Source organism: Astyanax mexicanus, chromosome 8 (genome assembly GCF_023375975.1).
Source record: "Astyanax mexicanus isolate ESR-SI-001 chromosome 8, AstMex3_surface, whole genome shotgun sequence".
Lineage (NCBI taxonomy): Eukaryota > Metazoa > Chordata > Actinopteri > Characiformes > Acestrorhamphidae > Astyanax > Astyanax mexicanus.
The window spans coordinates 49039337-49062474 of NC_064415.1; the positions used below are offsets into that span (position 1 = coordinate 49039337).

Sequence of the window (23138 nt, forward strand, 5' to 3'; positions counted from 1 at the left end):
ATGAAGTGTTTTACGTTATTTTAAATTTAAATCAATGAGAGTTTTATCCAAGAGCTGGTAACATTTAGGCTAAAATGTGCTTATATTTCTGTAATTAGGCCAAAATAATTCTGATCAATATAATTAACCAAAAAACACACCCAATTACATACATAGAAGATTACTCTTTAAAAGCTTATCAATACTGAACAATCCAAGCAGCAGCACCTGTGCCATAGTTGTGGGGCTGTTTGAGTGACTTGCTTTAAGCTGTGTTAGGCACGTAAATTGGTAAGAAACGGCACTGGCTTCCTTGAGTTGCTATTTCTAGCTGAGAACTTGACTACACCTAACTAGCTAAACTAGCTAGTGCTAGCTGACCAGGTTTAGTCGAGTTTTCAGATAGAAATAGCTGCCCGGTTTGGTCCTTTGAAAATATCAACTCAAAAAATATCAAATTCTAGTAGCTATTTCTAGCTGAGTACTCGACTAAACCTAGCCAGCTAGCACTGGATAAAGTAGCTAATCTAGCCAGTGCTGGCTGTCCAGGTTTAGTGGAGTACTCAGCTAGAAATAGCTGCTATAGTTACCTGGTTTACTATAACATAAACTGACCTTGTAATCTATCAGCATCCTATTTTTTTTTCAAGTAAGCAGTTGGATTAAGCAGCTAGTTAGAGTGACTTTACATCAATGTATGAATAAAGAGATGCCTAGCTAAACTGCCTAATCTAGCTAGGTTAGCTTCATTATCGTTACCTGAGATTTTGTGGACGGAAGTCTCAGATAAGGTTCATCCGCATGGTGACTTCAATCGTGCGCACGTTTCAATAGGTTTAGAATATTATTGGTGCCCACTTTACACAATTTTGAGGCATTACATTTACTTAAAGTCAACAGTTTGAAGTCACCTAACTGTTTTTTTTTCAGTAAATATAACTAAATATAAAGCATTTTGTAATAACAATTTTACTTTAAACATAATGTACATTTAATACAACTCAATTTACGCTTCTGTTGCAACAATTCAGTTATAACTGAACAAAAATAAGTAATGCCAGTATTGTGTCGTTTTTGTTATATATATTTTTGTTCATTTTATGTAAAAAATTATAAAAAAAAAAATTGTTGTTTTTTTTAGTTAATTGTTAGATTTCATTAATGTTCACTAACTAACATTATATTTGAGTTGTCTGTGGTTTGTTTTGGGGAACCTTATGGCACTTTGAGTAAAAGAAAAGCATTGCCATCCCAGTAAATTTAGGGAGAAAACATTTTTTGGTTTGTTTTAGGATAACAAAGAAAATTACCTCATGGTTCCTTAACAGTCAGGATAATGTAAAAGAAAGGATAGACTTCAAACTTTGGAAGGTTTATGTAAGCTTTCCTTAAATATTTTAATAATGCTCACATTTTTAAATTAATGCTCACAGAAACATTCCCAGAACTATATTGCACAACTAAATAAGAACATTCTACTTCTTTAAAGAAAAAATCTCACAGTTATATAATTATAATTATATTCTATTTTTATTGTGTGCTGGTAAAGTGCTAAGTGTTAAGTGTAAGATTATGTGTAGAATGTGATTGTAATGTGGAATAGGGTCCCTAACTTTTTCCTCCCAATTTGCATTTCCAAATGAAGCCCAAATTTCCTTATGATTACATATGTTTAAGACAAATGTTTTCATAATTGACACACACACACACAGGCTTGGTATGGCTCAACACAAAGTCACATCATGTCCTCTGTAAAACATGTGATGGCACAGACATGCATGGCTTCCAACAGCACTGTGTCACTGGTGTTTTTTGATGATGTGACAGAAAGTGTACTGGGATTTACTTTCTGCTCAGATTTAACCAAATGCAGCAAGGTTGATTGGACTGTGCTTCACAATGACCCCAACACACTGCGAAAACAACCGAGGAGGTTTTTTTTATTGCAAATAAGTAGAATATTCTGCAGTGGCCTATATCAACCAAATTGGGCAGCATTTCACTTGCTTGAGACAAAACTAAAGGCAAAAAGACCCCACTTGAAGTCTACAATTCAATTGCATCTCAGTTGTTTAATTTTAAATTCAATGTGGTTCAGAGCCTTTATCTTGAAAATCCAAATATTTCTAAGTCTAACTGTATATAATGTGTACAAATGTATCGATCCCAAAAGCCATTAATATGTGTGGATATTACATGTCTAAAGATAAAACAGACATGCATGTTTGAAATGAATAAGAAAAACATTTAAATGTATGTTGTTTAAATCAACTTGGAAAAACATTTAAATGTATGTTGTTTAAATAAACCTGCATATATAAATAAATATATATGGCTAACATATGGATGCAACATATATTAGCATTTTAAAATGAGTCATAAATATATCATACATGTACATGTACATATGCAAATTTTATATAAGTATTTCATAAATGTTCTAAACTTATTTCTACATGTATCCAGAGGATAGATGTATGTAAGAATAAAATATTACCTATATGACACAGGCATTGCTTGAATTATTTTCAGTACACCTCATGTATGTCTTTTGAATTGAGTGTTCCTTGGTGGAAAATAAAGAGATACAATCTGTGTCTTCATCCACTGCATTCTCTGCTTGACCATTCTGGGTTTCACTTAACACAACATCCACATCTAATGTCACATATGGACTGTTTGTGTACTTGGAACTCAACATGATCCATGTATATTCTGAATTATTAAAAATGGCAAACAGATGTTTGCATTGTAGAAATGTTAACTGGAAGGAGGGACACTCACAAGATGGAAATCTCTGGTCATCTCCCAGATCCACACAATACCACTGAGCTTACTGATCACTCTTAATCTGAAAGCATCCTTCCCAAGGTCACACATTTGTTCTTTTCCATACCAAGAAGCTGCTTCAATAGCTTTGTGACAGTGTTTGACAAAATCTTTGGGACAGTTCTTCAAAAAATCAGGGACATAACTTCTGTATGCTTTGTAATCACTGGTATAGGAATATTTCTGTTTTGCATAAGACAGGAGATGTTCTGGAACAAAATCACATACAACTGTTTCAGCCAATGAGGAAACTGTTCCGGTATTTGCAAGCTTTAAATAAAAGCTCTTCAGTGAGTGGTTCATGGCTTCAATGCCATTGTTTGTTGTTACAGATACGCTGAATCCATGTGGAGAAAATGCTCTACACCATCTCTGTGGAAAGAAACATAGTGAAAAATATTAAAACCTACATACTAAAACAAAACAATACAAATTTAATTAACACTAACAAACTAATGTACAAACCCTGACACTAGACGTAGACAAACTTAAGAGTCTAACATTAAACCATTGAAGAAAAGGACACTTCAAAACTGTTTTTACCATTACCTCTTGTATTCTAAGCCATCTTCTCTCAACATACTGTCTTACTGAATCATTCGTCTTACAAAGACAACTGTCTCTCAACTTCTGAACCTCCCTAGCACAGGCTTCCACCCTACAAGCAGTTGCCACACTACAGAGGCAGCCCAAGTAGTTCGCTTCGTTCATGAGCTGATCGTTCTTGCCTGGAATAGCACAATTTCAAATTGACTGACACATTCTTTACTCAAACCATATTCATTTAAATATATATGTCCTTCATTACTTCAAGAAATGAAAAGAAAAAAATTTTTTAATCTTACCTTCTCTTGTCCACCGTATCCAGGCTTGTTCCCGATGAAAAGCCCAAATGTATTTCTGTGCCTGGGGGAATACCAATTGAAGTGCAATTCTCGTTCACAGTAATTTACCAAAAAGTATTTTAGTTTCCATTCCATATTCCACTTTTTTAAAAGTCTGAGGGCCTCTGAGATGGCTTCAGTGGTTTCACTTTCACATATAAATCCTGCAACTGTTTTATGTCCCACATTTGTTCGCACAACTACCAAAAAAAGTGGGACTGCATACTTGTTTGTCTTGTATGTAGCATCTAGAAGGACCATTTCCCCATAAAGCTGCAGAAGTCTTTGCTGCTGTTTATTCTGATGTACAAACAGGAAGGTATTTTGCTTTGTAGGATCAGGTTCTGGATTTTCAGAGTCACATGTTTCTTCAGAGGATAGAAGAAATAGAAATCCTGTTTCCATTTCCTCTCCTAAGAGACTGGCGTCATGCTCAAAAGACTGAGTGTTGCAAACATTGGCTTCTTGTTCTTTTTTTTACAAAGTCATCTTCCACTTCAGTGCATTTTCTACAAAAATAAATGTGCATCTGGGTCTTCTAGCTTCCACAAGGATATTTTCTGCTCCAAATTGACCTGATCCAGACCTGAGTATTTTCCAGCAACTAAAGCCAAATGTACATGGTTTTGAATAGAATGATTGGATGGATAATATGCCAACACCTTTAGCTGACCTCTAGGTCAGTGGGGCAAGCTCTATGTCAAGTCATCATACCATAGTATCACACCTCTATTCATAATGCATTTGATTATCTTCATTAGCTTGTTTAGTTTTGGAATTCTAGTAAGAAACTATGGGGCACACTGTATGAAGCTTTAAAGCACATTTCCAAGCTGCATATAGTATATTTCATTAAGCTGATTATTATTACCCTTTTTAGGTGACACAATGCCATCTAACTAAACTGCGACTAGACCCTCTTCGGCCTTATTCTTCCTTTCCTTGTCTTTTGTGTTCATCAGAGGCATCATATAAACTTTCTACATTGCAGAAATTAATCTCACAATTAATGCTTGAATACATGGTACGCAACAATATCCACAGATCACCAAGATAGCAACAAAAACAGCAACAGACATCATCAGTGACATTGAGATTCTTCCATTGGCCAAACAATTCACAATCTAGTTTTCAAGAGGGGTTTCATGTATTACATTGGACAGTGTTCTCAGCCCTTCTAGCGCACGCATTACCGACCCATCTGGGGCGATATTATTGGGGATGAATGTACAACAACTATCTCCAAACATCCGCAGAACCCTCCCTTTTTTCTGCCAAAAACGTATCTAATACCATCCTATTTTGCACTGCCATTAGTAGGACCTAATCGAACCCATAAGGCCTTCAACTGCGTCCATGGTAATGTTAGTCAGCCTTAGCACATCATACTGTACAAAGTAAATTCGATTCACATTTTTGTTTGGGGTGACTGGGAATAGGGCTGCGTTAATTAACACAAACCCAGGTATATCATACTGCTACAAATTTACAAGCCGATGTTGTCCGTGACAGCCAGCACAAGGCCCATGGTTCATTCATTATATATTTTTATTTATTACCATTGTAGGGTAATTTACCACAGCATGACTTGGATAAAACTATATGAAAATATAATGTGGAAAATCCCAGAACATGAAAAGATGACCATTGAGTCAGTGAAGTTTAGAATTTACTGGAAAAAAAACTTTCAGCATTACAGATACATATCGTACGCGATAATATCGCCAAAATTTTTGAATATCGTGAGCGATATTAAACCCTGAAATATCGTGCTATATCACTCATGCCTAATTATCACATCAGGGTGAGATTTTTTTTGCTGTTCTCATTTCCCATTAAATATCTACTAGAGACAGATTATATCTGTCCAGTATCATTTATTTTACTGTACCACTGGATATATGGAGTGCATTATTAATATTGTGCAGTATTGTATTCTTGGGAAAAAAAAGAATTTAGTTTTTGTTATATCGTCAAGAGTATCGTTATCGCAAAAATACCATGAAATATCGTGATATTATTTTAGGGCCATTTCGCCCACCCCTAATTACAGATATATAAAAGTTAACATAAATTAATATATACATTAGGAAAGAGTAAAAGTACATCATGAGTCAACGCATAGTGTAATTAAATCTTGATAGGTCAACAGGTTCACAACCCAGAGAGAGAGAGAGAGAGAGAGAGAGAGAGAACAAGAGAGAGAGAGCCAGGTAAGGGACTGAGGACCCTTGGGTGTCTCCTCCCTTTACCCAACACAGACTTCATTCAAGCAGTTATACATTCATGCCAATGACATGTAAATCAAGAGAATTCAATGAAATTGGATAGAATCTATCAATATGATTACGTCAGAAGAGTCCAGTTAACAGCTTGTTGTCCAGCTCTGATGATGTGATCAGCTCCAGCCTGTCTGAGCAAGAGGTTCTTATCATGGTGTTGTTCAGCTCTGTGTCCTTTATGAACGTAGCAAACAGTTCTTGTGTTTTAAACAGTCCTTAAGTGTCCTAAAGTCTGTGAAAAGATGAAACTGAGGAAAAGAGTCGATGGAAAGATCTTCTGGTCTGTGTGTCTGGCAAGCGCTGGCTATCTGAAGGGAGTTTCCCAGCACTTCACTTAGAGAGCTTGTTGTCTCCTAGTTTATATGCACTGGTCCCAGAACAGCAGTAAAGCTTCTCTGCCACTCAGGGTCATGTTCTCCTCACAGCTCTCACTGCTGATGAAAACACTCTGACCTTCCTGATTCCTGAAAAAGTACAAACAACTTACAAAGCCTTGTCATTGGGACACAAGTTAAAAAGAGAGCAAAGATCATAAAGCTAAATTATTAAGTGAACCGTAAAAATAATATATGTGCATATAAATATATAAAACAATTAAGAATAAGAGTGTGAATCACACCCTTCACCATTGTTATCTTTTTCCTTCCCACACTCCTCTTTTAAGAAATTTAGAAATGATTGGCTTTGATGAAACTGCTCTGTAATGGACCCAAAACAACTTCACTGACAGAAAACAATGCATGTAATTAAATAACTTTGAATCAAATTTGGCATCCGCATCTAAAAACATACCACAAGGTTCAATTTTGGGTCCAGTTTTACTTAATATATACATAATTTATAAAGCTGCCTCTACTTTTACCTCAGACCGTAAAATCCACCTTTATGCTGATGACAAAATGTTATATTGCTCAGCTGATTTTGTTCATGCAGTAGCATGAAAATTACAGAACTCATTTTATGCTATACAGGTGGCATTGTATAAGCACAAACTAGTTTTAAATGCCATGAAAACTTCATGCTGTTTTCTAGATCTCTAAATACTAATTTAAGTACTGTAAATATTACTAGCCTGAAAAGATCCACCATTGACAGTCACTACATATATTACGTTGGCATATGGCGGTATGATAAACTCAGTTTTAAACCACACACAAATAAACCAGTCAGTAAATGCGGACAGAAGCTGGATAATTTTTATAGGCCTGTTTATTCTGAACTGTCCCCTTCCATCTCCCTTTTGCTAGAACCCCAGCCCTCTCTAGTTTCTTCTGGGCCAGTTCCCGTTCTGCTTTTGCCCTTCTCCACTGATTCCATATTAAAGTGGCCAACTTAACACCTTATGTGTCTGGCTTGTACCCTCATTCCTCCAGAATTAAGCTAAGTCTTGTCCTCAATTCTGCCTCCCCATTTTTGGTTGCTCTGTTCTGCTAACCATCCCATAACCCCTTTATTAAATTTTCTATCTGCTTGGACACCCACGTATATGCTTCATTCTTCTGTTTTCCTCTGTCAACAGTTTATCTTTCAGGTCACAAACCTTCTTTTACAACTTCTTACCTGTTTGTCCAGCCGACGCAATGACCATCACATGAATAATCTGACTCTCTAATGTTACATATTCTTTTTAATTTTCCCAACAATCATCACTGCTCTCTCTGTTAAATTCTCCCTTCATTGTTGTCACAATGAATGTGACAACTTTAAATGTATGTAAAACACAATACTGTTTACCACCCACTCACGCCGCCGTGCTTTACTTGGTTGTATTGTTTTGGTGAACCCATTTAGGCACTAAAATTTCAAAGTAACAATGGTCTGTTTATTATGCCCAAAAAACTCAAACAAGAAATGTCCTCAAAAATGGTAAAGGTTCAAAGTTTCAAATAAAAGAAAATAAAAGAAAAATATACTTAAAAGCAGTAAAAAATCATAAAATTGCAAAAATGAAATTAAAAATGTAAAACAATGGACTCGACTCCCCACCGGACTCGTGGGCTGGACTAGTTTCGTCTACTTATGATCCTACAGAGTTCACCCCTTGCAGTGGGGCAACCAAACACTTCCTCTCTTTCACACTCAGCTCTCAGTCTAAGAGACTGCAACTCCTTCAAACTCTCTGCACATTCACTGATCAGGCTCACACTCGCACACAGTCTTTTTGTACGGATGACATCAACTACACACTATGTGAGCAAGCAGAAGCTCATTCAAGCAAAGCTCCTGAGATAATTTCTCTTCTCATTATAGTCAGTATTTACAGGTCGCTTTTTCTCCTTATCAATATTTACAGGACAATATGTACATTACCAGTTATCGTGTCAAGAACCCTCCTAGGCACACTAGAGAATTTCCTGCATGTCTTTTTACTGACACAGAGTTATGGCCAAGCTATACCTACTTTTACTCTCTCGTAGCCGTCCCTGGTGGAGATAAGTATATCTAATCTCACTAGATTAGTTTTTTTCTGAAAAAAAAAAAAAAAAAAACAGGATCGCTCTATACTCCTTATAGAACTTCTGTATTTAAGGTGCCATGACTTCTCAGAAGCTGCAAAACCTAACTAGACTGACGCGGTCACACCCACAGCAAATTGTGGTCCCTGACCACTCTGTAAAGGTCGGCTTCGTTTCATCGTGGGATATTTTAGATGCGATGCGGAGCGGAGCCGACCCTGGCCTAGCCTAGCCTATCTGGCTACGAGCCTGTGTGATTGCGTCATTACACATTGACGTAGCATGGCTACGGAGGCTGATTGTGTTCAGCTCTGCAGTGAACTGACGCCGCTAAAAAACGCCTGTCTGCGATAGATTCTGTAAATAATACAAAACGATATGCCACAAAAATAATATCACCATTATTGAAACATTTCTTATCGCTATAAATACCGATATCGAAATATTGTCCAGGCCTACTTCCATAATATCACACCTTTATTAAAAATGCATTTGATTATCTTTAGCTGGTAGCTAGTGTTGCTAAGTAGTTATAATGGTCTCCCAGGTGGTTGGTAAGATAGTAAAGTCAGGCAAGTGTCTGATGTGGAGCTTGTTTGTGTGTTTGAAAAGCCAACTTAAAAAGTGACTGTATAAATAAAACAATATCCCAAAAACATACCTTGTTATGTGGCATACAAAAGTTTTTGCCGGACAGGTCTTCTTCTTTGTTGTCTGAATCTGTAGTCGTTTCCGTTTGCCTGTATAGGCATGCTCTTCTCCTGTACAAAGCTGTACCAAAACAAAAACAAATTATGTAACAGACATGACTTGAAATGGCCACCATAATACTGGCATCTACTCATATGAGTCACTGGTTTAACAATTACAATTTTAACAACAAATAAGATATACACTGTAAATTATCAAAAGTGAGGACATAAACAATTATGATAACTATCTAAGTCAGGGGTGTCCAAACTACGGCCCGTTTCCTTTTATGGAGCGGCCCGCGAGGTATTTTAGAAATAGAATGAAAGTTGTCCCGCTGTTAAGCAGGTTTTTATAATGTGAGATTCAAAGTTTGAACGCTAAACGGCAAAAGAGTCTAAAAGCAGAGAGGGTGCGCATTTGTAGCGCAGAAAAACAGGGCAAAAGAGTCTAAAAGTTGCCGTAATTAAGGAGTTTAAAATTAAGAGACATCATGAAATTAAACATCAGTTTGAAAAATCTTAGTTTACACAACACTGTCAAAGATAAAGACAGTAAGTCAAGTAAAATGGTGTGTAAATGAAATAATCAGGAAAGAAGTATTATTTAAATTGATATATTTTATTATTTGTTTTATTACAGAGTGTGGCACGTGACTTCAAATATATTTCTCCTTCTGGCCCCCAACAAAATAAGTTTGGACACTCCTGAGCTATCCAGTTACTTTGATATCAAACAGATATAAACAGATATAAACTGCATTGACATGAAATACCCGCCACAACATCCAGGAATTTGGATACCAGATATATATAAATCAGATTAAAATGCACTGACAGATATATTTTGAATATTTTCTAGCGTTTTGTGCACGCTTTATTCCTGAAAAAGGGTTTTCTAGAGTTAATACTGTACCTGAAGTTCCTTCCACCTCGACTAATTAATTTGCACAGGTCTCTCTCTGCGCATGCTCTTTGACTATTTTAAGCCCCTCCCCTAACGACGAAATCCCTCCCAAAACCACACCCCTTAAAGACGTCATGCATGAAATCCCTGTTTTTTAGTAAAAGCCTTTAGAAACACAGCAAGGGTGGTTAGAGTTTCCCCCGGTCTCCAGTAAAGTGGAGCAGCAGAAGATCCAGCTCTGATCAGCAGCTCCACACTGCTGGAGGAACACCATCAGCTCACCTGCTGCAGGTATGGAGATGTTCCACTCTTCACCTTCACACTGCTCTACATTTACTCTTAGACACACAGAAACACATTCAGAAGGAGCAGCATTTAACATCACACACAAGCAGCTTCATCCAGGAGCTGGAGGATCATCTTCTCCTAGTTATCTCTGATCAACACTTTCATTCTGCTTTATTTAAGATGAACAGGAGATTTAGGGGCTACTTATAAACCCTGAGTGGTGATTTATTGTGGGAATAATGAATCTTGTCTGGTGGGTTAAAGTATTAAATTGTGCTGCTATTGTTTAGAAACTCCTTCATGCTGACTCTAGATATATCTCCTTTATGATCACGTTTCTCCGCGTCAGAGTCTGTTTCTGTTTCACAAAGTATTTCTTTATGATCCATTATGTGTAAAATAAATCATGTGATATTCAGCATGTAGATGTAGTGAGTGTAGAAACATTAATATATGCAGATGTTACACAGTGTGTGAATTAATGTTAATTTTAGAGCTAAATGGAGTTCTTCCTGAGAGCTGGTTAGTGTGGGTGGGGGTTGCTGGTCAATGGCTGAATGGTGGGGGTTGAGGGCTGTTAAAGGGGGGAGGCGCGTAAAGTGTGGAGTTTTGTTAACAGTTTGGAGACCTGATACTCTGCATATCTTTTGTTTTTTTTACGTAGAACATTTGGAAAGTGTGAACTGTCTGCTTTTCTGCTGTAAAACAGCCAGTTTTCCTCAGCAAAAGCAGTTAGTTTATTAGTTTGTTGTTGTTTAGCTCTACATCCGGGGTTACACCGAGCCACGATTCTGTGACGACAGTTCAGTGTATGGTAGCATTAGCTAGAAGCTAGCATTATTCTAAATACTGATGTTCCGGAGGAAAATGTACACAGAATAAAACGTATAGGGGTCTGAACATTTATTCATCCTATTAAAAAATTCAGCTTAGACACAGAACCCCAAATATTGGCATAAACAACATGGCGCTGACTAGAGAATGAGGACACGACTGCAGGCAACTGTAGAACAAATTGTTCACGATCCAATTCTTACATTTTCATGAGATTTAAAACACACAAAAAAAAAACGAAGTTTAGTTTTGTTTAATTGTTGGCCGTTATGCTCTATAGTTATACACAGTTAGGCCTTGAGATGGACATTTTTGAGTAAACTGTGTAGGGTAATTTACCACAGCATGAATCATTGAAGATGACCATTGAATAAAAGTTTACTGGAAAAATTTTTCAACATTACAGATGTATAAAGGAACATAAATATACACTGCTAAAAAAAAATAAAGGTAACACTTAAACAACACAATATAACTACAAATAAATCAAACTTTGGTGAACTCAATCTGTCCACTTATGAAGCAACACTGACAATCCATTTAACATGCTGTTGTGTTGTCCTTGTTTTAAGGACATTACTTTGTTATTTTGTTGTCAGCACATTCAACTTTGTACAGAACAAATATTTAAATATTTAATAAGAATATTACATTCATTCAGATCTAGGATGTGTTATTTAAGTTCCCTTTATTTGTTTGAGCAGTGTATAATAGAAAAGATACATTAGAAAAGAGTAAAAGTACATCAACAGGTCAACACAAAGTATAATTAAATATCAATAGGTCAACACATTCACAACCCAGAGAGAGTGAGAGAGAGAAAGAGAACAGCAAGGCGATGGAGTAAGGACCCTTGGGCATCTCCTTTAAACTTCATCCAACCAGTTATCATGGTGGTGTTCAGCTCTGTGTCCTTCATGAACACATCAAACTTTTGTATCTTGTAAGGATCAAACAATCTTTAAGTGTCTTAAAGTCTCTGAGAAGTGTGATGGAAGGTGTTTATTGAAATGATTCATAATCAATGACGTGTGATGATTCATAAACAATGACGACTATTAATGATATTACTTTTTGTTCTATGCGATGATAATGTGTACTGTGAACATTCTACCCTCAGTGAGCTTTTTTGAAATGCTGAGTAAGAGTTTTCTCTATCTGGCTATGTGTATGTGTTAAGGAATGCACGTCACAGTTGTTCTACAAATTCTGGCGCCAGGGTCATCTTCCTTTCTGCTTGCAATGTTTTGAGAACCAGCCTGATATGCTCACTAAGGGATTATGTCATATCACATGTCAGAAGAAGTTGACGTGTCACAATGGTGGCACTGTGCCCATAATTGGGAAGTAAGGGATGGGAGGATCTAAAAGGTATAAAGAGAGCTTGGCACCTCTTGCAAGGCAGGAGTTCACTCTGTATTCATTACGTGTGGCTTCTCAATAAATCTTGTTACTCATTCTGATCAAGACTCAGAGACTCTGAATATTTCTTTCTTCCTGTCATTATTTTTCCACCACAATTTGGCGTCACGGAACAGGATGAGCATGGTCTTGCGGCGGAGGGGGAGAGACTAGCACCTGCCGAGGACGCTCTCCAGCAAAACAGCTGGGCCCAAGAAGCAAGGGAAAAATTCCACAGAAAAAAGGACAAGTACCGCGGGGGTAAGTGCGGCCTCTCCCCCCCATTCGCAAATCCAGGCCTCATCGACAAACATTGGTGGTGAGTGACAGGTTAACTAATTTACTCATTAAGGAAATTTTAAATGTAAACAATTGTTCTTAAATTAATTTACTCCCCTCCATCCTTCCTTCAGCACTCCGCCCTGGACAGTGAATAGTTACATGACGGTGTACAAGACTAGCCTGGTCGTGAGGCCTTTATTGATGTATGTAAATATATCTTTAAAGTAAAGAGAAGACTAGCCTGGTCGTAGCGAGGCCTCTATTGATAGACGTGTCATTAGAGTATAGGTCCCGGGACCGTGGGGAGGAGTGCATAAAATAATACTAATAGTACAGGGTACTGATTGTGTATTAAGCAGGGATAGAAGAAGGAAGGTGAGACGTGATTATTGGGGCTAAATTACTCTGAGTCATTAAAATCGAATGAGAGAACAAAAATGGGATCCCAAGTAACTAAAGAATTGAAATTTAATCCAAAAATTCATGACGCAGCTCTTTTCAATCAAATGAGCCAAGACTATATGTGTATGTCTGTGTGTGTGTGTGTTTATGTAGTGTTGTTCAAAGGTTTGGAATCATTAGCATATTAAGCCAATATACATATATTAAAGTAGGGCAGAATATTGAGCCATGCTGGAACTGTTCAATGTAACATGTTTCATTATCTTTATGGAAAATGCTGTAGAATTCTGAGGATGGCAGTTTAGTGAATATGTGAGACTGCTTCATGTTTAAATAGTAGTGATGAGTTATGTACAAATGTCCACATTGTGAAAGTCATCCCTGATTGAAACAGAAAAGAGATGAGGATTCCAGGCTTTTGATACAATGTGTGTGTGTGTGTTTCTGCGTGTGTTGAATAAAGCAGTGAGAGAGATAGACAAAACATCTCTTCTCTGCTATCTTCTATCACATTTGGTGTGTGTGTGTGTGTGTGTGTGTCTGTGCGTGTGTGTAAGTGTGTATGTTTCTAACATTTGTCTAACTCTGATATTCTGTAAGCGAATCTAATGATGAATATAATGTGTGTGTGGCTGTGTCAGAATCGCTCCCTATTCCAGAAATAGTGCACTATATAGTGTAAAACCATTTTTGCAGTACTGTTTAAAACCGCAGCAGTACATTCTGTTCCCTATATAGTTCACTATGAAAAACCTAATGCATCACAAAATTTAGAAATTCCAAAATATACTATAATGCAATGCAGTGCTGTTGTATTAGACGTCCTCAGAGCAGGACAAACATGGTTTATTGTTTGGTTGTTCCATAATTCGTTTAGTAAATAGAAAATGCTACATAGTGAAAGAGTTAATGAGTGAGCCATTCTGAACACAGCTTCTGTCTTCATGTGGTTTAGGCCTTTTCTATTATTATTCTTTTTTATTGAGACTGATTTCAGCTCAGTCTCAGCTGAATGAGATTTAAAGAATACACATATCTAATTTCTCTAGTGGTTCTCATGTATCTCAGTCTATGCTGATCTTTTGATTCTCTTAATGAGGATGGTAGATTTTAGAAACCAGTAAGGAAAGATCTTACTTTCTTTGGAAAGCTTTAATTTGACAAACTTAATATTGTATCTATTACGAGCTGCAGTGAATTGGGTCTCTCTTTCTGACTTTTAAACAAGGAGACATCAGATGTTTAAAAAAAAAAAAAAAAAAAAAAAAAAAAAAAATGGAGCTTTTTGTTTTGCTTTCCATATGTTTTTCTATTTCTCGCAATGAAGAACTTGCTTGCATATTCTTGGCTATATTTTGAGTCCCCATCAGAGCACAACAATATAATGTTAATGTTTATACAGTTTAGAAATATCAAGCATCGTTTGGCTGGAAATAATTTTTGTTTTAGTTATTTCATGAGGCTAAACAATTTTTAACCATGTTAGAATTCCTTTCAGGATTTCTTTTTTATTATTATTTTTTTCTTTTAAAGTTTTTTTTTGGAGGGATTTTTTCTCTTTTGACTGATTGTTGCTCAGTGCTGTTTTCTGGGTGTTTGAGAAGGCGGGGGTGGTGCTCATCACAGGAGTTTTGACCCTCAGAGACAGGGTCCTCTGCAACAGTACTGTGAACATCATCTGAACCAGAGCACTTCATTAGGAGAGTCTCAGATGAGAGACTGTGTTTGGTCCAGCTGTCGGTCGATGGCTGGACTGCGTCTTCACCGGACCTGCTGTGATTGAAATGTTACAGCACTGGTCCAGGAAACTGGTTTCAGATCTGGAAGAACTGAGCGATCAGAGACCGCTTCAGACAGCACCTGCTCAACCATCAACACCACCCACCCCCAGCAGCCAATCAGCCCAGTGGATTCACCCCTCAGCCTGAGCCAGCAACAGAGACGTGAGACCAGATTTTTTATTTTTATGCCTGTTTACTTTTTTCCATTAAAAGGAGTGATTTTATTTAATTTTTGATGTTTATGCCTCATGTAGAAAATGTTTGGTTAAACTTTAAATCTGGTGGTGACTCAAATTATGACTGTTTTACCTTTCTTTTTAAGAGAAAAAAAAAAAAAAAAAGGGAGGTTTTAGCTTTTTTGGTTTCTCTTTTAAATAGTGTTTCTCATCAAAAACTTTGATGAATTAAAAATAATATCTAGTTCAGGGAAAAATCTTTAATTTCATTGTAAACAGTAGCCAAACATGGTTGTTGGGCAGATTAATACATTAAAGGCCTATCACACATTGGCCCTCAATTTTCACTGGAAAGTTTTTTTTTAGGTTTACATTATGTAATTTATGTTGCCTAATGACTATGATTTGTATAAAACATTTTTAATAACAATCATCTCCATTAAGGCTTATGTAAGGGAAGTTGTTTACTGGCTTTTGACAAAATTAATACATATAAACTCAGATGTAGTTGTAACTAGCTAAAGTAACCAAGCATGCTGGCTTAAATAAAAATCAACCATTTAAAATCTTATTAATACATCAATGTAGACTATCAACTACAAAAAGAGCTTTGCTTGCTCCAAAGGTTTTTTAAAAATATATATATAGGGTAAGATAGAAATCTTTCTCTTATATGTGCATTAATATTAATGCTAAATTAATTCAATATATATAATAATAACTAGCTTGCTAAACCACCAGCTAACAGTCTTGCAACTATGCCAAACAAGTGAAACTTAAATATGTTTTTATTTTTTGCCATTAATTTACAGGTAGCACAGTTCGCAAAATATATATTGGAACTGAACAAGGAAAATAAATATTAGGCCAATAACTTCAAACAGGACCACTGCAGCTCATAGCTTCAAAATCACTGTCATAGGAACTAGTTAGTCTAAACTTAGGTGGACCATCCCTACAACAGCTTGTGGACACAACTCCACACACATTTAAATTCTAACATCAGCCAAATGTTTTTAGACTCAAGTTAACAGATGGAAAATAAGTTTACGAAGGATATAGAGGAAATGCACTGACTGCATCATACTCATCAGTGTTTTGGAAGAACTGAACTCTCTACTTAATAACTAAAATAAAAAGGGGGTGTTTTATGCTCTTTGTGTGTTCGCCCTCAAATAACAGCACTAATCAGACTAAATATTCTGAACAATGCTTTAAGGATTTCTGAGTATGTGTAAAGTTGAGGATTGTTTGTCTACAGATTGGCATTAAGAATTTTGGCACATAACAAACTATTTTAAAATAAATAAAACTAAGATTAATCTGAAGTGCACAAATAAGTTTTAGATGTGCTTCAAAGGAAGAACTGGGTGATCCCTGATGGATATAAACTGATAGAGAGTTACAAATCTTTGGTGCATAAATACAGAATGCAACGCTAAATGTTCTCAACAAATGAGCTGGAATTGTCGATCTGTCAGGAGTCCTGATATATACTTAGCTGCTAAGCAGTTAAGAGATTTTTACACTTTTTACACTAAATGAATATTAAAATCCAATCTAAATAATCTTCTCTCTTTTTTATGTGTGTGAGTTAGAACTGTAGCTGCAGCATTTTGACCACAATGTAATTTGTAAATTGTAGAGAATAATAATTGTAATCCAGAGAATAATGCATTACAATACTCTAATCAAAACAAAGGTGTAGATCAGCTTCTCAGCATCTAGTGTAAGAAAATGTCTAATTAATGTATAAAAAATATATACATTATTGTGGTTGAAGATTAAATTAGACAATGTGAAAGGTTAAAAGAAAATATGAAGGCATTTGATAAATAAATGTTGAGACTATGTATTCTATAGTCTAGAGCGAAAACAGTGACAATGTTGAAAAACATTGACTTGATTTTAACACTTTTAAACTTCATGTTGTAATTCTGGAAAAAAAAAAAAAAAGAGAAAGTTAATGTAGTAAAAAATTGTTTATGAATCTTCTCAGATCCATGGTGGGCATGACGAGGCAGGGAGAGTCCGGCGTGGGGACTGGTGTGCAATAGGCCCCAGCATGTCCACAGCTGAGATGAAGAAACACTTGTTCTCATACTCTGTATGCGGACACTTGTCATTACTCCCGGGGCTTCTTAGGCGTTATGTAGACCATCATGGAATCTTGGATGATTCCATTTGGTCTAGAAGGGGGGAGTGAAGGGTATGGTTGGAGATAACCACACCTTCACACTCTTATTCTTAAATGTTTTATACATTTATATATACAGTTATTATTTTTACTGTTCACATTATAATTCACTTAATAACCTTATGATCTCTGCTCTCTTTTTAACTGTCACTATGACAAGGCTTTGGAGGTTGTTTTTTTTTTACTTTTTTCAGGAATCAGGAAGGTCAGAGTGTTTTCATCAACAGTGAGAGCTGTGAGGAGAATGTGACCCTGAGTGGCAGAGAAGCTTCACTGCTGTTCTGCTGTTCTGGGACCAGTGCATATGAACTAGGAGACAACAAGTTATCTGAGTGAAGTGCTGGAAACCTCTCCTCAGATAGCCAGAAGATCTTTACATCCACTCTTTTCCTCTGTCTCATCTTCTCACAGACTTTAGGACACTTAAGGACTGTCTGCTGTGTTCATGAAGGACACAGTGCTGAACAACATCATGATAAGAACCTGTTGCTCAGACAGGCTGGAGCTAATCACGTCATTAAAACTGGACAACATGCTGTTAACTGGACTCTGCTGACGTAATCATATTGATAAGTTCTGTACAATCACATGTCATTTGCAAAATGTATAACTGCTTGGATGAAGTATGAGGAATTCTCTCTGGCCCTCGACTGGCTTTAGTTTATTTCTTTCTTTCTCTCTCTCTCTCTCTCTCTCTCGCGCGCGAATGTGTTGACCTATCGAGATTTTATTTGTTGATGTACTTTTACTCTTTTCTAATATATATCTATTAATTTTTGTTCCGCCATATGCAGAAGAAAGGCCAGTTCCTGCAAGTTACAGTAGATACAATAGAGTTAGATACTGCATTTGGGCTAGACCGTTTGTTTAATGAAGGTAAAGAAAATTAGCTGTAAAAAGAAAATTTCATTATTGATTCAGAATCAAAGGGGGGAGTGTGATGGAAGGTGTTTATTGAAATGATTCATAATCAATGACGTGTGATGATTCATAAACAATGACGACTATTAATGATATTACTTTTTGTTCTATGCGATGATAATGTGTACTGTGAACATTCTACCCTCAGTGAGCTTTTTTGAAATGCTGAGTAAGAGTTTTCTCTATCTGGCTATGTGTATGTGTTAAGGAATGCACGTCACAGTTGTTCTACAAATTCTGGCGCCAGGGTCATCTTCCTTTCTGCTTGCAATGTTTTGAGAACCAGCCTGATATGCTCACTAAGGGATTATGTCATATCACATGTCAGAAGAAGTTGACGTGTCACAATGGTGGCACTGTGCCCATAATTGGGAAGTAAGGGATGGGAGGATCTAAAAGGTATAAAGAGAGCTTGGCACCTCTTGCAAGGCAGGAGTTCACTCTGTATTCATTACGTGTGGCTTCTCAATAAATCTTGTTACTCATTCTGATCAAGACTCAGAGACTCTGAATATTTCTTTCTTCCTGTCATTATTTTTCCACCACAGAAGAAAAAAAGTAGATGGAAACGTCTTCTGGCCTGTGTTCGACTTTACGCCGTGTAGAACAGTTATGCACTGAGGAGAGGTTCCCAACTTTTTACTCAGATAGCTTTTTGTCTCCTAGTTATTGGAGATAACAACCACATCCTTCAAATGTAAGAAACTGTTTTTTACTGGACTGTGTTTTAGCCAGTTCAGTGTATACTCTGTTATATTGTGTTTTATAGAAAAGTGTTATATAGAAAAGAGTTTCTTTAGTTTTTATACTTTCTAGATTGGGTCTTCCAGGCATTTATCCATGTCTTCTGTGATAAGGATATACTTAGTTCTTTCTCCCTGTAGCTAAAAGCAGATTTTCCCAGTTCACTAAAATCTCTCGCTACCTGACAGGTGATCCAGCCATTGGATAATTATTGTAATTTATTGAAATCTAAGAACAGATATAAACTCGCAAATGGCCAGAAAGTAATTTAAAGCCAACCTGATTCTCTTCGTGCTGCTAGTGAAGACCAGCCAACTCATATAGTCTGCAGTGGTATGTGCTGTACCGGTTGCCAGTAATAAATCTTAAAGCAGAATGGTAGATTGAATCGGTTCAAACCGCCAGTGCAGTTGGAGAGCACTGCCGGATGCTTTTTTATAGATTACATCACCATCAGCAGAATCAGCTGAGCAGTATAGGATTGAATCATCTGCATAAAGGTGTAATTTACAGTCTAAGGTAGAGACGGCAAGATCATTGATAAAAATATTTTAAAAAATTGGACCCAAGATTAAGCCATGAGGGATTCCTTTTTTTATGAGCTGTAGGTCTGATTTATGGTTACTCCTGCCAGAAAAGTAATCCTGGACCTACAAGATTGCATTATTGCTAAAACCAGTTGTAAAACCTAGTAGTAGATCATGAACAGCGAGTTCAAAAACTTTTGTGAGATTAATAAAAATAGAAGCACAGTACTTCTAAAGATCATTTAAAACCAGCATCATTACGGAGATGGTGCTATGTCTTTGTCTGAATCCAGATTGATAGTTAGACACAATAAAAAAAAGTTTTCGTATAGTAATGACTTGAGCTGGTTTTTGCTAGGGATTGTAAAATTGTGGATAAACAAGACAGTTTTGAAATTGGTTTGTAATTGTTTAGATCTGCCACATCTCCTCCTTAATGCAGAGAAATAACATGAGCTGTTTTACAGATACTAGGAATTCTGCAAGAATTCGTTTCAGTTCTAGCTAATTCTTAGAAATTTGATTCTTGTCATTTGTAAATTGATTCAGAATCGTCCATGTCCAAAGCAAGATGCATCTAAGAATTGAACATTTCCCCCACCCCTAATATTTGTTAAGAAAAATGTTGACTGTCCAGATAAAATCTTTATTCCCCAAAAATGAGTTCCCCAACTTAATTATTTTCATGTTCAACCCCTAACTAAGGTTTTTTAATATTTTATATTGTATTTATTTTTTCTGTATTTCTTCCAGAAATGAATGCTGTTCTGTTCCAGATCTTCCCCTGATCTTAGGGTCAGTGTTCCTACCTGGAAGAAGTTTATCTGAACAAATACAATCAGAAGATTTTATGAAGATATTAAGCTGCTGAACAAAAGAAAGAACATGGCATCCACAGAAATCTCCAATATTCAGCAAACACCCTCTCCTACACCCAGGAGGCAAATGCAGAAAAGTACAGAAAAGAAAAAAACACATCTTTGCTCAGACTGTGGGAAGAGTTTTACTAAACCAAGTTATCTCAAAACACACCAGCGCATTCACACTGGAGAAAGAACACATCACTGCTCAGACTGTGGAAAGAGTTTTACTAGGAAGGTTGATCTTGAGCGACACAAACGCATTCACACTGGAGAGAAACCGTATCACTGCTCAGACTGTGGCATGAATTTTTGTCAAAAGAGTCATCTCCAGCGACACCAACTCATTCACACTGGAGAGAAACCGTATCACTGCTCAGAATGTGGCATACATTTTTATCGAAAGAGTCATCTCCAGCGGCACCAGCTCATTCACACTGGGGAGAAACCATATTACTGTTCAGTCTGTGGAAAGAGTTTTACTTCACACATTAATCTTAAAACACACCAGCGCATTCACACTGGAGAGAAACCATATCACTGCGTAGTCTGTGGAAAGAGTTTTACTGAACACAGTAATCTCAAAATACACCAGCGCATTCACACTGGAGAGAAACCGTATCACTGCTCAGACTGTGAAAAGAGTTTTACTGCACATGGTGATCTCCAGCGACACAAACGCATTCACACTGGAGAGAAACCGTATCACTGCTCAGAATGTGGCATGAATTTTACTTGCCAGTATAATCTACAGAGACACCAGCGCATTCACACTGGAGAGAGACCGTGTCACTGCTCAGACTGTGCAAAGAGTTTTACTACACAGAGTGATCTCCAGCGACACAAACGCATTCACACTGGAGAGAAACCGTATCATTGCTCAGAATGTGGCATGAATTTTCATCAAAAGGTTCATCTCCAGGGACACCAGCGCATTCACACTGGAGAGTAACCATATTACTGTTCATAATGTGGCATGAATTTTTGTGAAAAAATACTCTCCAGCAGCACCAGCTCACTCACACTGGAGAGAAACCATATCATTGTTCAGACTGTGGAGTTTTACTGCACAGGGTGATCTTCAGCGACACAAACGCATTCGCACTAAAGAGTAACCGTATCACTGCTCAGACTGTGGGATGAATTTTACTAACCAGTATAATCTCCAGCAACACCAGCGCATTCACACTGGAGAGAAACCTTATCACTGCTCAGACTGTGGGATGAATTTTACTAACCAGTATAATCTCCAGCAACACCAGCGCATTCACACTGGAGAGTAACCATGTTATTGTTCAGTCTGTGGAAAGAGAGTGATCTCCAGCGCTACCAGTGCATTTACACTAGAGAGAAACCATATTACTGCTCAGTTTGTGGAAAGAGTTTTACCAAACAGTCATCTCAAAACACCAGCGCATTTACACTGGAGAGAAACCATATTACTGTTCAGAATGTGGCATGACCTTTCTGAACAGAGTGATTGGGAATTATAGTTAGCTAGCTACTTAACTAATCCAGCATGTGCCCCGTTTTACACTAACCAACGCGTAGCCCCTTCAGCAGAGCTCTGAGAAGGGGTTAGACAGTCATGGCCCCGCCCCCAGAGTGAAAATCATAAATCTGATTGTTTAGATTGTCCTGCGACTTTGCTAATATACTCATTACTACACCCTTCAAAAAATCAGGAGAAGGGTCACGCAGACACGTGGGCAGAACCCATTTTAAAAAGCTTTGATTGGTTAGAACCACTGTCAGTCAGATAAGAGTCCTGTAGCAACTGAAAAACGCAGACTAATGCTTTGAATTTGTTGCTGTTTTTAATTTTAGTTAATTTATAAAATATATGCTTATACTTTACAATCACTATAATATATTTGTCCTGATTAAATATTATGTAATGATTTACATGCACCTATTGGCCTTACTGCACACCACTGGTTAAAGTATTTGAGAAGTTATGCCCAATCCCATCCCTATCCTCCCCCTAAGTTTTGGGACAATCCTTCAGGCACATGATATAAATATAGCAGTAGAGCACTAATGTTAAGTAACTTTAGAAAGGGGATGGTACGTAAGTAAATTATTTATCGTCCATTCCTTAATTCCTTTTTGATGGGGAGCTGAAATTAGCTTTTATTAGCTTTAATTTTATTTTTGCAGTCTTTAGCACCATTTAAGGTGGAACAAGAAAGTTAGCAAGCTACTGAGACAAACTACTAGTTTTATGCTTGCTATGAGAAAAATGGCCATAAAACATTGAAACTACACATTGAACTACAGTAATATAGTGATTATCATAATTTCTATCAAGAAAAATACTTACATTTACTTTGATTGTTTGTGCTGTCATCTTGCCAGTGATTCTCATATCTCTCTGTTTTAAGTGTGCCTATGAAAAATCTCTGATTTGAAAAGCCATATACCAGTACCACTTCACCCTACCCCTCAAGCCTAACAAGAATTGGGACACCGCACTCCTGGACATGCAAAAAAAGTTGGGTAAGGGTAAATGATGAAGCCAAGGGGTGAAATGGGATTGGGCCTAAATCGAATACTGTTGTTCTTAAAGAAACACTTTTTGTGGCTGTTCAAAATGTTCTTTGCAGAAAAAATGTTTTTTTTATTACTGAAACTACATTATCTGTTATTTTTTGTATTCAACAGCTTTCTATGGATTTTGTAATAACCTGTATGCTGGC

General features: G+C 36.9%; 5 protein-coding genes and 1 pseudogene across 9 annotated transcripts in view; 3 read left to right on the forward strand and 3 right to left on the reverse strand.

Annotated features, from left to right (window-relative positions):
• LOC107197279 (gastrula zinc finger protein XlCGF42.1-like) overlaps positions 1 to 21639 on the forward strand; it is a 200913-nt gene extending 179274 nt beyond the window's left edge. For 3 of the 4 annotated variants that reach the window (XM_049482424.1, XM_049482425.1, XM_049482423.1), the window contains exon 2: positions 20333 to 21639. In XM_049482424.1, the coding sequence (XP_049338381.1) occupies positions 20465 to 21391 (927 nt within the window). In that variant the 5' untranslated portion in view covers positions 20333 to 20464 and the 3' untranslated portion in view covers positions 21392 to 21639. Of the gene's footprint in view, positions 1 to 10236; positions 10318 to 20332 lie in introns of those variants that run through there. The other variant, XM_049482426.1, reaches the window with a different exon arrangement.
• The window catches only part of LOC111194226 (zinc finger protein 239-like), a 457259-nt gene that overhangs the window by 305881 nt on the left and 128240 nt on the right, over positions 1 to 23138 (reverse strand). The window lies entirely within an intron of this gene.
• The window catches only part of LOC125803860 (zinc finger protein 239-like), a 217288-nt gene that overhangs the window by 103532 nt on the left and 90618 nt on the right, over positions 1 to 23138 (reverse strand). The window lies entirely within an intron of this gene.
• LOC103021480 (zinc finger protein 585A) overlaps positions 1 to 23138 on the reverse strand; it is a 258231-nt gene that overhangs the window by 89452 nt on the left and 145641 nt on the right. The gene's annotated exons all lie outside the window — the stretch shown is intronic.
• Positions 1 to 23138, forward strand: part of LOC125803868 (zinc finger protein 239-like) — a 48237-nt gene that overhangs the window by 11231 nt on the left and 13868 nt on the right. The window lies entirely within an intron of this gene.
• LOC125780482 (zinc finger protein 850-like) overlaps positions 10283 to 23138 on the forward strand; it is a 76775-nt pseudogene continuing 63919 nt past the window's right edge.